General features: G+C 39.1%; 1 protein-coding gene across 1 annotated transcript in view; it reads left to right on the plus strand.

Moving 5' to 3' along the window:
* Window positions 1-226: 226 nt before the first annotated feature.
* Window positions 227-17,271, plus strand: part of LOC122563188 (LHFPL tetraspan subfamily member 5 protein-like) — a 179,663-nt gene continuing 162,618 nt past the window's right edge. The window contains exon 1 of the mRNA XM_043716711.2: window positions 227-912. Within this exon, the coding sequence (XP_043572646.1) occupies window positions 498-912 (415 nt within the window). The 5' untranslated portion in view covers window positions 227-497. The remainder of the gene's footprint in view (window positions 913-17,271) is intronic.

The following is a 17,271-nucleotide window of genomic DNA, read 5'->3' on the forward strand; positions in this document are numbered from 1 at the left end:
GAAGAATACCTGCGTAGTCTACCAGTTTTACGAACTTCTTGTCCGACCTAACTGCTGCGTTGGGTAAAATATGATTAACCGATACTCTCTGAAATAGAGTTATTGCCTTTTTAATAAACCAGACTTCCCTAAGTCTGCTGTGGGAGCCGCGTTTGTACGTCAATTTCGCGTCACCCTCAAACTCTTGTTCATATGAAGCTGCTGTCCACGGTGCTGAAACTCTCAGCCTGTGGAAACCGCTCCCCACCCTAGAGAACAAATACCGGACCAAGGCGATTTGACCCAGAGCCGGGACAAACCACATTGGAGTCGGCAGAATTTATGTGTGTATTGTTCAGACCCAGCAGTTCGTTTCCTTAGCAACATGACTCAAGAAAAAGCCAGTGAGAAAGCATCTTAGGTGACGATTATCTGCATCAAAAAAGAACAAGAGCAAAACACGAACTGATTAGGACCTGATTTTTTTTCTCTTTTAAAAGCCTTTGAAATCTTTAAGAATGGGGGATAAAATGTTACCGGCCCAAGAAGCTGCTAAGATCTATCACACCAATTATGTGAGGAATTCCAGGGCAATAGGTGTTCTCTGGGCAATTTTCACTATTTGTTTTGCCATTATAACTGTGGTAATTTTTATCCAACCCTACTGGATTGGGGACAGTATCAATACGCCCCAGGCTGGCTATTTCGGATTGTTTCATTACTGTATCGGGAACGGACTGACGAGGGAGTTAATCTGCAAAGGAAGCGCCCTGGATTTCGGCTCCATTCCCTCGGGAGCATTCAAAACTGCCATGTTCTTCGTTGGTATCTCCATGCTTCTGATTATTGGTTGCCTTGTTTGCTTCAGCCTTTTTTTCTTTTGCAACTCTGCCACGGTCTATAAAGTCTGCGCCTGGATGCAACTTGCATCAGGTAAGTTCCAGTATTGCCAGCTACCTCCCAGCCAGACTGTAATTCTGTTACTTCAACATTACTCTCGGGTCCATGTATTAACTTTCCTTCTTGCAATCAGAGCAATAATTCTGCCTTCCCAATTTCCGAAGAAGATCTCGTTTTATTTTGGAGGAAGTGGGGGGATCGTGATGGTGATGTTCCTGTTTTGTCCAAAGTGAACCGTTTCTTTCCGATACCTTACCATTCTTTCGTTGCAAATTTTAATTAATATTTCAACAAACATTCATCTGCAATTGTAAGCATCTGTTTATTGAAAGTTTTTGTTTTATCTTTCAAAGTTGTGAGTTGTACGGTAATACGTTGACTTGGTAGTAATCTATTGACATAACATGGAAAGCCTTAGTTTGAACGTGTCACCTAAACCCTTAGGTCAGGTTACAGCTTTAAACTCAGTGAAACATATTGTTTTGCTCTCCATTAGTTAATCAGCTAATTCTGTTAACTGTGGGATTGACATTACCTGGGAAGTTTGATTTATCTAATATAACATTTGACAATTCTTCAAAACCACATATTTCTTACTCCAAGGATTTTCTATTCAGTAATAGTTAACCAACCCTATTACTGATTTTGCAATTAAATACTTATCCCAATAAAGTTGGTATTTAACAATGAGCATTAAGTGCTTTCTGACGTTTTGATAATTTTTGAAATTTTACACAACCAATGGGCTAATGTAAACTTTTGGAGAATTCACTGCGTTGTTCGAACTTACTGGATTCACATGTCTAAGAATAAATTTTCTCAAAAAAATGTTTTCAAAATATATTGTAAGTGATTGCACTATTGTTTGTCGTACAAACTAAACTTCCTTGACGGCTTTCTGTCACTCAAAGAAGCCCTTCTTTGATTTTTTTGAATTGCCTCCCCAACTCCAAGTAAGTTACAAGAATATTTGTTCATTGGAATAATTCTATTAATCTCTATACTCATTAATAAGAGCATATTAAACATGAGTCAACATGAGTGCATTGAAATAATACCTCCAGCATACCATAGCAGTGTTTAAAATAACATGTGGTGCACCTCAGGGATCAGTACTGGGTCCACTTTTGTTTGTCATCTATATGGATAGTTTGAATGAGAATATAAGAGGCATGGTTAGTAAATTTGCAGATGACTCCAAAATTGGTGGTATAGTGGACATGAAGAAGGTTACCTAAGATTACAAAGAGACCTTGATCAATTGGGCCAATGGGCTGATGGAGTTTAATTTGGATAAATGTGAAGTATTGCATTTTTGTCATTCAAACAAGGACACAACTTATACATTAACGGTAGCACTTTGAGGAGTGTTGTAGAACAGACTCAAGTCGACAATCCTTTGACATTTGCATCACAGGTAGACAGGGTGGTTAAGAAGCATGCTCACCTTCATTGCTCAGACCTTTGAGTATAGGAGTTGGGACTTCATGTTGAGGTTGTACAGGACGTTGGTGTGGCCTCTTCTGAAGTATTGTTTGTAATTCTGTTCGCTCAGTTATAAGAAGGATCTTATTAAACTGGAGAAGATTCAGAAAAGATTTATCAGAATGTTGCCTGGAATGGAAGATTTGAGATATAAAAATAGACTGGAAAAACTGTGAAATTTTTCACTGGAACATGGGAGGTTGAAGGGTGACCTTATTGAGGTTTATAAAATCATGAGGAGCATAGATAAGGTGAATGATGGGTATTCTCCCTAAGTTGGGGGAGTTCAAAACTAGGGGGCATATTTTAAGTGACAGGAGAAAGATTTAAAAAGAACATGCGAGGCAACTTTTTTTTAACACAGAGAGTGGGTCATATGTAGAATGAACTGCCAGAGGAAGTGGTGGACGCAGGTACAGTTACAAAGTTTAAAAGACATTTGGATAAATTCATGAATAGGAAAGATTTGGAGGGATATGGTCTAAGTGCAGGCAGGTGGAACTAGTTTAGTTTGGGATTATGGTCAGCGTGGACTGGTTGGACCAAAGAATCGGTTTCCATGTTGTATGACTATGTGACTCTATGACTCTAAGGTCTAAACACTTCTGTGTTATTTAATAATAGGTTGAGGAGAAAATATTATGTAGAATAGAAATAATTGTCTCATGTGTCATCATGTTGCCCCTTTTGAATTCTTTGAAACAGCACCAGAGAAAGAAAACATACTGTTGCAAGCTCGGAATCATTTAACTCTACAAGTACTTTTCTGCATCTACGCAGTCTCGAAAAACAATCAATTGGACTGCAGTCCTATATAACCTAACATAAAAAATAATTAAAGTTGGAATAATGGGAAGAAAAAAAATGAAGTTATTGTCTTCAACTATCCATGGTCTTACAGAAAATATATTGTACTGTTCCATTCCTCAGCAAATATAATTAATAATAATCAAAAGGTTCACTGTAATGATGAAGAGTTTATGTATAGCAGACCCTCGAGGATAAATCTAAAAACACACTATATCAGAGGATGGACATCAGACACTGTAAACACATAACTTTGCACATGTAACTTACCTGAATCCCTAGTCAAGCAATTAATAAGTCTGTACAACCAGAACACAAGACCTCATTTCTCACAATAATGTGTAGCTTCTATATTGAAAGGCAAAGCTCTGCCCACAAATGAGACTTTATCAATAAGGAAAAGAAAGGTATGCAGATGTATCTGCGGTTTTAGTTTCAACTGCTGCAACTTTCTTAAACAAAACACTGAATTTGTTGAGATAAATTCCATTTTCATGATAATGAATTATTTTTCTTGTCAATGTCGTTCTTCATTATTGTCTCACAATGCTGACTTTTGACACTGCCTCTTTAAAAGATGTGAGAAGTGGCATGCCTGAATTTTGAACATTCTGCCATAATTGAGATGGTAAAGATAATTTTTTTAAAAAAAGACAGAAAAGGTTGTGGAATGACCCTTGGCTATTATTAGCATGTACCTAGCCCTGCACCTGGAAATGCCAACATAGCTACTTGTTCCTTTGCTCCTCAAACCAGGATGCTCAGAGTTGTGTGATTTATTGCACAATAATCAATGTCATGCTAACATCCACATTAAAAAGATTGTTCATAGAACTGAATAGCTTTTCATACTACTGCATCCTTCTAAATGAACACAAAATGTGTGTATCATCTATTAGCCTCCAGTTTGCAAAAATTGAGGAAATTACAGCTATTGTTTACAGGCAACAGCTATCACAGTGGAAAGGAATCTTGAATTCTACAAGACTCAAAGCTTCCATCCGATAGCAGGTCTCACATCTATTTAAGAACCACAGGAGTACTCATGCAGTCAGTAGCACTCTTCACCTAACCCTCATGACCATCAAAAAAGAGAGAAGTGAATTCTATACTTGGTGATATCTGACCACAGAACACTATAACTTAAGTTATAACTTGAGCAGCCATGACAATCTCATTACATAACAGTCAACATTGCTCATATTTTCTGAAGGGGTAGTAATATGAGGAACTAGGCCTCAATCTACATCCATGGGTGCTGTCCACACTGAGTATTCCCACCCTAAAACAATGGAGAAACATTTTATCGTGGCTACTTCAGCATCATCTTTTCTGTCCTCAATGTAATCAAAGGTATACCTTGTAGCTTAGGCTTAAACAGATAGTGTTGGCAAAGGATAATATTGTGGTGAATGCTTAGAGTGGTACCTCCTGAATGTTGTGGAAATTTCCATTTCAGATTGTTGCATATTTTATGGTCTTCTTAAGATATTTGCAATAAAAGAGTTTCACTTTTATGTTGCTCATCAAAACACCAAATTTCTTCCCATTTCCATGCGGCAGAGAGAGCTCAATTGCTTGAGTGATTCTACAGGTGACTTCTGTCCATGCAGCAAGCACCCAGACTTCTACAAGACAGTGACCTTCAGCCTGAAGTAAGATGCAGCTCATGTGGTGCGCAGAACAGATGCTCCAAAAAAACAATATTGAAGCAATGAATGCTGCTTCCACTGTGCCATTGTTCAATCAAATATTCTTAAATAATGAGCTGTTTCTTTTCAAGCACTACTTTTACCAGATTTTGCATTGCTCCACAACATGGATTGCAGGCCAAATCTACTTAGCAAACCTTTCCTGACTCTGTGATAAAGTTCGCTGTACTTCAAATGTAAATTTCAACACAACGCATCGCACAATGTGTCCCCATCCCATGGTTTGTGAAGACCAAATTTGCCTGTGTTCCTTTTATGATTTTTCTGAACAAATACATCTTTAAATCCACTTTACACTATGGTGTAGTCTGCTCTACATGAGACTATGTAGTGAAACACACCATGTGCTAATAATTGCCTATACTCCAATTTCACTCTTCAATTACATATCTGGGTCAACATCAAATAATTATTGATTCTCAAATCAGTGGTGGTTAAATGAATATACTGCATGGTTAAGGAGTTTTATTTTAAATTCTCATTGTCTTCTCAGAAAGACGAATAATTCATTTGGCCTTTCTATGTTGCTGTCAACACAGTTATTGGACACAGGTTTTGTGGCTTAAGCCCATTCTTATTATGATAATTGGATACACTTTATCATAGATTTATAGAGTAAGTCACAATTATATTTTTAGTATGTGCTATGGCCATATAACTGTGTTCACCAACCAGCAAAGACCCTTCATCAAACAATGGGCAGCACAGTGGCACAGTGGTTAGCACTGCTGCCTCACAGCAGCAGAGAGCCGGGGTTCAATTCCTGCCTCGGGCAACTGTCTGTGTGGAGTTTGCACATTCTCCCTGAGTCTGTGTGGGTTTCCTTCAGGTGCTCTGGTTTCCTCCCACAGTCCAAAATTTGCAGGTCAAGTGAATTGGCCACGCTAAATTGCCTGTCGTGTTAGGTGGAGGGGAATAGGTCTGGGGGGGTTGCTCTTTGGAGGGTCGGTGTGGACTTGTTGGGCCGAAGGGCCTGTTTCCACATTGTAAGTAATCTAATCTAATCAATTTTAGACACTATCATATGAGTGAGGCACACACCAGCTGTAAACATATGTAACTCAATCCATAGATAACATAAGAAAGAAAATTGACTATAGTTAATGATAGTAATAGGATAAAAAAATTGATGGGCATCTTGGCTAGTTCAGTGCAATTCCAGAGAAGCATGTTTCTCCACACAATTGTTTGCAAAGTTTCTTTAAGCAGCATCAAGTTTGAACAATACAACACAGGGTAAAGTGCTTCAATACAGCGAAGAAAGAGGTAGCGCATGTTGGTAAAAAGAATAAAAAGACAGCATAGTTGTTGAATGATAGGAACGTAAATGTGGTCAGAGGAAAAAGATTTAGATGTACAGATGCAAAAATCCATAAAACTATCAATGTCAGTTCATCAAGCCATAACAAAAAGAAGACAGAGGACCAGGAATCATCTCTCAAGGGAGAGAACTGAAAGTCAGAGATGTTAGATTACATTTATAAGATCTTGGTAGATCATGCTTGAAGTACGATCACTAGTTTTATATGCATGAAAAGGGATTAGAAGAACTGGAAAAGGTGAAAGAAGGGTTTATTGAATAAAAGCAGAATTGAGATGTTATATTTATACACTCATGGAGTCATACAGCACGAAAACAGGCCCTTCTGCCGAACTCATCCTTGTCGACCTGGTTTTCTAAATTGAACTAGTCCCATTTGCATGCATTTGGCAAATATCCCTCTAAATCTTTCCTGTCCATGTACCTGTCAAAATGTCTTTTAAATGTTGGAACTGTACCCCCCTCTATCACTTCCTTTGTAGCTTGTTCCAAATCCACACCATCCTCTGTGTGAAAAAGTTGTCCCTCAGGTCCCTTTTAAATTTTTCCCATCTCACCTTAAACCTATACCCTCTAGTTTTAAACCTTTTCTGCACCTTTTCCAGGTTAATAACATCCTTCCTATAGAAGGAGACCAGAATTGTACGCATACTCCAACTGTGGTCTTACCAATGTCTTGTACAGCTTTGACATGATGTCCCAACTCCTGTACCCAATGCTCTGGCTGATAAAAGTAAGTGTGCCATGCGCTTTCTTCATCACCCTGTCTACCTAGGTCATCACTTTCAAGGAACTGTGTACTTGCACCCCCAGTCTCTCTGGTCAACAACACTTCGCAGGGCCCGCCCATTATCTGTGTAAATCCTGCCCTGGTTTGTCTTACCAAAATGCCACAATTTGTATTTATCTGCCATTCTTCAGCCCTCTGGCCCAGTTGTTCAAGATCCCTTTATACTCTTAGATGGCCTTCTTTACTATCCACTATATCACCAATTTTTGTGTCACTCTCAAACTTACTAATTACATCTCCTATACTCTCATCCAGCAGTGGAACCCAGGGCACCAATCCTTATAGCACACTACTGGTTATCGGCCTCCAGTCTGAACAACAACCCTTTACCCTCTGTCTCCTATCATCAAGCCAATTTTGTCTCCAATTGACTAGCTCTCCTTGGATCCCACGTGATCTAACCTTACTAGTCTACCTTATGAAACTTTGGCAAAGGTCTTGGTAAAAGTCCATGTAAAGAGCGTCTATCACTCTGCCTTCATCTATCTTCTTGGTCACCTCTTCAAAAAACTCACTCAAGTTAATGAGACATAATTTCCCATGCACAAAGCCATGCTGATGATCCCTAATCAGTTCATGCCTTTCAAAATGCATGTAGATCCTGTGTCTCAGAATCTCCTCCAACACTTATCCATCACTGACATCAGGCTCACCAGTCTGTAGTTTTCTGGCTTCTCCTTGCAGTCTTTCTTAAATAATGGCACAACTTTAGTGACACACCAGTCTTCCAGCGTGTCACCTGTGGCTATCAATGCTACAAATATCTCTACTAAAGGCCCTGCTTCCCTCAATGCTCTAGGATACATTTGATCAGGTCCCAGCAATCTATCTATCTTTATATGTTTTAAGACTTCCAGCACTTTCCTTTCTGTAATGTGCACTCTTTTCAAGACCTCATTATTTATTTTCCTGAGTACCATGTCTTTTTCTACAGTAAATACTGATGAGAAATATTTGTTTAGGATCTCAGCCCTATCCTGTGGCTCCACACATAGATGACCTTGTTGATCTTTAAGGGGCCATATTATTTCCCTAGTTACTGCTTTGCCCTTAAATCTCTTTGGATGCTCCTTTACCTTATCTGCCAAAGCTATCTCATGTCCCCTTATTGTCCTCCTGACTTCCCTCTTAAGTGTGCTCATACACCTCCTATACTCCTCAAGGGATTCACTTGATCCCAGCTGCCTTTACCTGACATATTTCCCCTTTTTCTTGACCAGAGACTCAATATCTCTAGTCATCTAGTTTTCCCTACACCTGCTAGCTTTGCGCTTCTTACTAACAGAAACATGTTGGCCCTGAACTCACATTATCTTGCTTTTGAAAGCCTCCCACTTGCCAGACACCCCTTTACCTGTGAACAACCTTCTTCAATCAATAACCAGGAAAGATTGAACAGGTCGTGACTTTTTTTTAAGAAAAGGGAAGACTAAGGCATTTAAAGGTTAGAGAACTTTAAAATGATGAATGGTTTTGATAAATTAGTATTAAGGTGTTTCTACATGAAAATGACATCAGAACTGGAGTCATAAATAAGCTAATCATTAATAAATAACTTAAAAATTCAGAAGAAACCTATTCATTGCAAGAATAGTTTGGATATGAAACCAGCGTGGTTGAGGCGAATAGCATTGATGCATTTAATGGGCAACTTAACAAGCTTATAAGGAAGAAAGGAACAGAAAGGTACTGTGATGTGATTAAATGGACATGAATAGAAACAAGTTGAACTCAGATTTTTCTGGCATGGGTGTGGCCTTGAAAATTGTTCACAGCTAAAAGGTAAGTACAAGACTATTTTTAAGGAATTTTAATATGAAGAGAAGGAACAAGAATAGCCTTAGTGTATTGTCCCTTACTCCAGTGAACTGTTCCACCTATACAGGCAGCATTATTTTATCTCCTTTATTTTTGACTGAGGACATTTTAAAATCAAGGAAAGAAATGCTGTACCTTTGAAAACGAGTCACTGAACCCATTATGAGTTGTGTTAACACTGTTACTTTGCAAGCACTGGGGATGAGAAATGCAATGACAAGGCACCATAGTGTGCAACTGAGTGAGGTTTGGCCAACAAAGTGCTTATTGGTTTGAACAATTGTGACCAGATGTGGATGCTCTGAATGTTATGACAAGTCCAAGTATATTTTAAAGATTGTGAGGTTATCTGTTTCAATTACCCTTCCAGCTAGTGCATTCAGAACCTCAACACCCTCGAAGTGAAAATTATTTTCCTCAAATTGCCTCTAACATTTTGCATTTCACCTTAAAATTATGACCCACAAATGACTATAAGATGGAGGCAAAATTAGTCAATAGTTCATATTATCATAAGTCAGATGCACTCCCAGTCTCAATAGTGCCAATATTTTCCATTTCTCTGAACAGATCAGGAATATTGAGGATCTGTGATATTATTTAAATGTAGCCTACTTGTCTTAAAGAGGAAATGCTCTTTGGTGACAGTCCAACAGAAGGCCTAGCCAAGCTGTTCCAGAGAGCTGCAGCACTAACATCACCAACCTAAAATGTGGAAAATAGCCCAGTTATGTCCTGTGCACAAAAAGCAGGACAAATCCACACCCAATGAATCACATCTTATCAGTACACTCTCGATCATCAGTAAAGTGATGGAAGGTGTCATCAACATTGCTAACAAGAAGCACTTATTTAGACGTAACCTGCTCACAGATTTGAATTTCACCTTGGTCACTCAGCTCCTGACCTCATTATGACTTTGGTTCAAATATGGACAAAAGAGATGAATTCCTGAGCTGAGAGAGAGTGACTCCCTCTGATATCGAGACTGCATTTGACTGTGCATGGCATAAAGGAGCCATGGTGTAATTGAAATCAACGATAATTGGGAAAAACATTCAACTGGCTGCAGACATTACCAGCACAAAGAAAGATAGTTATGACTGTTGGAGGTCAGTCATCTCAACTTCAGGACATCTCTGACTTCCTCAGAGGAGTGTACAGAAACCATTATCTTCAGCTGTTTCATCAAGGCTTCATCAACCTTCTCTCCATTATAAGGTCAAAAATGGGGATGTTCACTGAAAATACTAATTGCAGCTACACACACTGCCTTAAATCATAAAAGACCTCATATTTCCTGTCCTATTAAAAAGGTAGCTATGTTATCTAGAATAATTGAATCCCTTCATTGATTGCCAGGGATGCCTATTTATTAGTTAAGGAAATATGAGTTCTTTTATGGTTTCCAGGCAAGTTTTATGGACTTGCTGTCTCATTCTCAGTGGGATTGGAATGTAGGGTATATAGTAAAGCAACAGGGGGGTTAGCCAACTTGGTTGTAAACTTAAATCACCTTAGTCCGTTTTTGAAAATGTCAATTTATATTTCCAGCCACTAGATTACAAATCAATACTCGATATAACCATATGTTTGTGACAACATTTTCTTCCACTTCTACATATTGGCACTGTTCTTTATGTTTCTTGTTTATTTTTGGCTGGTAGACACAAAGCAATCTTTTGTCTAAGTTTGTATAGTTATGAAACACAGTTAGTAGTAAGATTATTTCATACAGTGCTGTATTTGCATACCATGTATTACCTTCAACTAGAATTCCTTCATAAAAGCACTCTAAATGCAAATGGTAGCTGTTGAGTTATGCTTTCCAGTAATGACTCCTTGGTTTCAATCTCAGATTGTATGCCAGTTTTAGACTCTGTTGCATCTATTTGATTTCCTAGTGGGTACATCCAGAATTGGCTAGTTAAAACCTGATTTAGTAGTGAAAATAACTTGCGTGCATATTTGAGTTTAATTGACAATTCCAGGAGTATTTCTTCTTTGAAGTAAGAATATGATGATTGTCAAAGATTTTCAGTGTAAGCTTGGCTCAGGGGCACAGCACATATCTCAGCTGGAAGATTGAAGATTTGAGCACCAGTCCAAGATTGGTAGACAAGATTAAGCTTCCTGTCAAGATTAGAGTGGTGCTGGAAAAGCACAGCAGGTCAGGCAGCATCCAAGGTGCAGGAAAATTGATGTTAAAGGCAAAAGCCTTCATCAGGTTCCATTGAAGCTATTAAGTTGTTAAGGGACCTATCAACTCATTGTATTTAAATCTTCTGATCTTCATATGTTTGGGGGAAACATCTGTAGTGAAAGAAATTTCAGTGCTTGCTATTTCACTAAGTGTACTGACATTTGCCCGATGGCTATTATTGTGGCATTTGTGCCGCATGATTTAATAAATAAGACCATAAGACCATAAGACATAGAAGTGGAAGTAAGGCCATTCGGCCCATCGAGTCCCCTCCGCCATTTAATCATGGCTGATAGGCATTTCAACTCCACTTACCTGCATTCTCCCCGTAGCCCTTAATTCCTTGTGACATCAAAAATTTATCAATCTGTGCCTTGAAGACATTTAGCGTCGCGGCCTCCACTGCACTCCGCGGCAATGAATTCCACAGGCCCACCACTGTCTGGCTGAAGAAATGTCTCCGCATTTCTGTGCTGAATTGATCCCCTCTAATTTTAAGGCTGTGCCTACGGGTCCTCGTCTCCCCGCCTAACGGAAACAATTTCTTAGCGTCCACCCTTTCCAAGCCATGTATTATCTTGTAAGCTTCTATTAGATCTCCCCTTAACCTTCTAAACTCCAATGAGTACAATCCCAGGATCCTCAGCCGTTCCTCATATGTTAGACCTACCATTCCAGGGATCCGTGTGAATCTCCACTGGACATGCTCCAGTGCCAGTATGTCCCTTCTGAGGTGTGGGGCCCAAAACTGGACACAGTACTCCAAATGGGGCCTAACCAGAACTTTATAATGTCTCAGTAGCACAACTGTGCTTTTATATTCCAACCCTCTTGAGATAAATAATCTATTAGTACTGCAATATGGGGGGAGAGGTGGGGTGGAGCTATTAGGTCATTGTTTGATTGACAGTTCCAAGTAGTTATAAAGTATTTTCAGTAGGCCTATGAATGCAAATACTTGTTTTTGTGATGAACTAAGTAGTGGGAGGCAGTTAAATGGAGTAAAGGGATTTTTAAAAAATTAACGAGAGTGTTTATTTAAATGGTGAATTCATCAATAAAACAAGAGGTTTATTTGATTTCATTGCAAACGGGGCCCTGGGGTCCAAATTGGAGTATTTTGCATGGTGAGTACACAAGCAACAGTTGCTAAGGTGCATGTGTTTGCATGAATTGACATGTAGAATGCTGAAAGATTTATGGGTTAGCATGAAGGATATGAGGGCCATGGAGATTTGATAGAGCAGTATAGGTTGATTTGCATGAAAAAAATATGAGGAGCCGTGAAGGGGTTTAAGTTGAGATAGACGTTGTGTGGGGCTATGGGGGGTGAGTGGGGGTTTTTAGGTGGCTTAGGCTGGCTGGATGTGGCTTGTGGTGTGTTTGCGGGGGGTGAAGGGTTGAGGACGTTGAGGGCATCTTTTTTGTGTGTGTGTTTTTTCTGTTACATTTTTCATCACTGCAAAATCCCAGATCACCACAACAAGCTTCTCACAGAACCCAGCCTCCAGAACCCAGCACCTGCTGTTGATGCCTCTGAAGGTTTTCACAGAGTAGGGGGCCTTACACCCATTCACTTCCACCATCCTCTCCCCACCTTGGAATGAAAATGAGATATCTGGAGGCTTTTCTCTCCATTTGGGTTTGTGGGACTTGATGTGGAAATCTGTTACCCCACTCCAGACTCCCAGCACACAAGTGAGAATTCTAGCTTAATTCATTAGGTATAAAATGTCTGGGGATTATCCTTAAATGTGAAAGTTTCTGAATATGTCTAATTTTTTTTCACTCAAACAGCATGAAAAATTCAAAAAGAGCCAATAGATTTATGTGCTGTTTTTAATATTAAGTGGAAAAAGAATAATGAATATGTATCTTTAAGCGACTACCAGAGATTACCCTTAATTATTTGTCCTGTAACAGACAACTCTTTAAATAACCAACTATGATTAATTATTTCTTTACCATTTTGTTGCTTATTTAATATTTTCCATAGCTTGGATATTTTTTATTTAAAGAAATGAACAGCTTATTCAGAAAGATTTTTGAAAAAAAATATCAGAACCTAGTCAAAGAAAGTAGGTTCTAGATAAACATCCATAGAGAGCCAGCATTGCCTTTAGATTTCTTTTAGCAAGTAATAGGTAATATTTCCATGCTATTGCTCTGGTAAACATTTAATAGTTTTGTTTTATTGAACAAGAACAATAGCAAGGGAATAGGGGAATGAAGAAATCCTAATTTACAGCGAAATTACAGCGAATGTTAAGCGAAAGTTCACATAACTGAAACCAAGCAGAGATAGGCATTTTATTCCTGATGAAGGGCTTTTGCCCGAAACGTCGATTTTGCCTGTCCTCAGATGCTGCCTGAATTGCTGTGCTCTTCCAGCACCACTGATCCATTATCCTATGCAGAGTCAGGGACAGAAATCACAGCCTTGGAACCACTCCTAACCCAGGCCCCATCCTCATCCAAAGCACAACACTTCATCCCCTGACCAAAGCATTGCAGCCTCAACCATGACCCTAACATGACAGGACCTCTGGAACACTGGGCTATTTTCTCCTGGAATAAGAGAAGGGAAGGGAATGAATAAGGTGAAAGAAGATGGCACAGCCATCATTGCCTGCACCGGGGTGACTCCCTCCCTACCAGCATGGTGCATATACCTGCACCAAATAGACTGCTACTGTTTAAGAAGGCAACTTGCCACCTTCTCTACGGTAACTAGAGATGGACAAAAATGTTAGCCCAGCCAGCAACACACACATCCCATAAATTAATAAAAAAATGGTTATGTGGAAAGAAACTGCCAGCTTCTTGTTATTAATTCATGGTTTTTGTTTTCTCTCTCTTTCTCTGCCTTGCTGCTCAAAGCAGCTGTTGAAATATGTCTATTTGTGCATTCCTGAGTCTGCCAGTAATGTTTAATTTGTTTCATTTAGGTTCCTTGGACATGACTCAATCTCAGGTGATCAGAGGAGGTTTATTTTAGGTCAGTAATTATGTGTCTGAAGAAGGCTTACTAGACCAGAAACGTTAACTCTGCTTTCTCTTCCCAAATGGTGCATACTCATTTGGTGGGACATCAAATGAGTGCTGATGGTCTAATGGTATTACCACCAAATTATTAATCCAGAAATTTAGCTTATGTTCTGGGGATCTGGGTTTGACTGCTGTCAAAGCAGATGGTGAAATTTGAATTCAATATTTTAAAATCTGAAATTAAGAGTCTATTGATAACCATAAAAGTATTGCCAAGAATTGAAAAAACCCATCTGATTCACTAATGTCCTTCAAAATGTGGGAGGCTGAGAGAGGAAAGTGAGTAATGGAAGACTCTGCAGGCATTAGTGAGAGTGATACAGCAAAAGTCTTGGTGGATGGTGACAGCAGTGGCAGAGATAGAAGGGCATGTAAGACTGCAAAGATGTGAGTGTGGCTCTAACCTTGGGAGAATGGAGAGACCTCCTTCTGGCACTGATGACCATTCTTTCAAAAGCTGGGGATGGCAGTGACCTGAGTGGTGACCTCAGACTAGGCTGTCAGGGTACAGTGGCATGACCTCCACAGCTGGTCCTCTGAGAAGAGGCTGCTGCTACCTTGAACCATCCCAATGACCAGGACTTCCAGGTCCCTGTCAGAAAATTGCAGTGCCATCTTCTTTTTCTCTGACGTCCTTCAACTCTGTGACTGAGCAGGGCAGCTGTAGACTGCCAATGCTCAATGCTCAATCAGGGTATTTTAGAGATGGCATGGACACAAGGGAACCTGATGTTTCAACAGATCCATGTTGTGTGGAGAGTTGTTCTAGGAACAGTGGTATGATGGACTAGAAATTGGATATGAGTGATGCCGTAGGGACAGATGTAAGTAATTAATGTGGTGGAAAAAAGTGAGGACTGCAGATGCTGAAGATCAGAGTCGAGAGCTGGAAAAGCACAGCAGGCAAGGCAGCATCCAAGGACCAGAAAAATCGAAATTTCAGAATAAGCCCTTCATCAGGAATTAATGTGGTGGGTTTGATAAGATATGACAATAGAACTTGATCAGTCTTGTGGTGATAAATCCTGCAAAAAACATGAAGCAACTCGGACTTAGCCAAAAGAAATTCAGTCTAACAAGAAGAAATATATTTGTTGCCAAGGTAGGAAAAGGATAAAATGCTTTGTTTTGAACCTAAATGAGACCATGTGATGGGAAAAGCCAAATAACATAAATGGGCCTTGCATCTTCCATGTGAATTATATTAACCTGCAATAATTTGACATTGGTAAATTGTAATTTCCTTGATCAACATTTAAGAGTTAAGAATAAAATATGATAATCAATAAAAACATGACTGCAAGCTTAAAAGAATTCTTTCTATCTTACACTCTTACTCAACACGAACATCCTGTTAACTTTAAATAACAGAGCTATGCAAAGATCCTATTGTTTAAATACAATTAAGGCAGCTAAAAAGTATTGTAAAAGTTTGGATAAAAGCAAATTACTGCAGATGCTGGAAGCTGAAAGCAAAAGAGAAAATGCTGAAAAATCTCAGCAGGTCTGGCAGCATCTGTAAGGAGAGAAAAGAGCTGATGTTTCGAGTCTAACTGACCCTTTGAAAAAGGGTCAATTAGACTCAAAACATCAGCTCTTTTCTCTCCTTACAGGTGCTGCCAGACCTGCTGAGATTTTTCAGCATTTTCTCTTTTGGTCTTGTAAAAGTTATTGCATATAAAGTCATGCTTCACCCATACTATTTATTTTCATTCTCTAATTGAAATGAATGAAGGCAAGGGTTCTTATACTGCACCTGAAGATGGAATATTCAATCTGAACATGTTTAATGCTGGAAATGATAGGGAAGGGATTGCCAAAATGGAAAATGATTTCTACTTCAGCTCTAATGTTCCTTACTACAGTAAATAGAAAATTGTAAACAAAATGAGGATTTCTGTCCTTGATAACATGACTGTACATATTATTTTATCATACTGTTTTAAAAACAAAATTAAGTAATTACAGCGGCATCCTCACTATCTGGGTCTAACAGGCAATTTTCTACTTATTGCAGGTCCCAATGTGTTTCACAGAATTGTTAGAGTGTAGAAGGAGGCCATTCACCCCGCAATTCCTAGTGTCCTGTCCTTTCCCCATATCCCTGCACTCCATTTCAATCCAAATAATCTTCCAATGCTCTGTTGAATGTTTCAGTTGAACCTGCCTCGACCACATTTCCAGACAGAACCTTTCATACCCTACCAATTCACTGTGTGTAAGAGCTTTTCCTTATATCACCCACGCCTTGTTTGGAAATCACTTTAAATCAGTTTCTCCCTATCCACGTTATCCAACCTGTCATAGTTTGAATACCTCTATCACTTCTCTCAGATTTCTTCTCCCTAAGGAGAACAGCCCCAACTTCTTCAATCTCTCCCAATAACTGAAGTTTTTCATTCCTGTGGACACTTACGATAGGGGTGTTTAAGGGACTTTTAGAGAATCTGCAAGTAATATAGGGATATGGACCAAGGCCGGGCAAAAGGGATTAGTTTAATTTGAGTCATGTTCAACACAACATCTTGGCAGAAGTGCTTGTTCCTGTGCTGTACTATATTCTATGTTCTAATAAGTTGCTTCTGTACTCTCTCCAATGCATTCATATTTTCCTATAATGAGACACCTACAACTGTACACAATACTCAACAGAAGTCTAACAAATGTCTTCGACAAGTTCCACATCACCTGCTTACTCTTGGACTCCAAGCCTTATTAATAAAGGGAAGGACATTATACTCTCTCCACCTATTCTACCACATTCAATTATCTATGCACATATACACCCAGGTCCCTCTGTTTTTGCATCCCTTCAGAACTGTTTCAGAGCATAACTTTTTTTTGTCTGGACACTTAATTTAACAACATTTCTACAGCATTTTCTATTTTGTTTTATAAAACTTCTTCAGAAATGTTATCAAATACCTCAAAAGCAGATGAGTCCTGAACCTAGGTCTCCTGGCTCTAAAGTAGAGACACTACCATTGCATCACAAGAGCCCCCATACTTATATGGCATAGCACAGCAGTCAATAAGAAACACAAGGGTACTCATCTACCAATATGGTAAATGCATGCCTTTAGAAAAACACAGTCATCATTGACCTGAGAAAATGTGCGTCTTCAAATATGCCATGCAAGCTAAAAGATCTTTATTTCAGTAAAAGTACTGCAGGACACACACTGATGAAAACCAAATGTGGAATTTT

Source organism: Chiloscyllium plagiosum, unplaced genomic scaffold, assembly GCF_037043375.1.
Source record: "Chiloscyllium plagiosum isolate Xiang-an unplaced genomic scaffold, Cpla_swu_hap1 HiC_scaffold_26, whole genome shotgun sequence".
NCBI lineage: Eukaryota > Metazoa > Chordata > Chondrichthyes > Orectolobiformes > Hemiscylliidae > Chiloscyllium > Chiloscyllium plagiosum.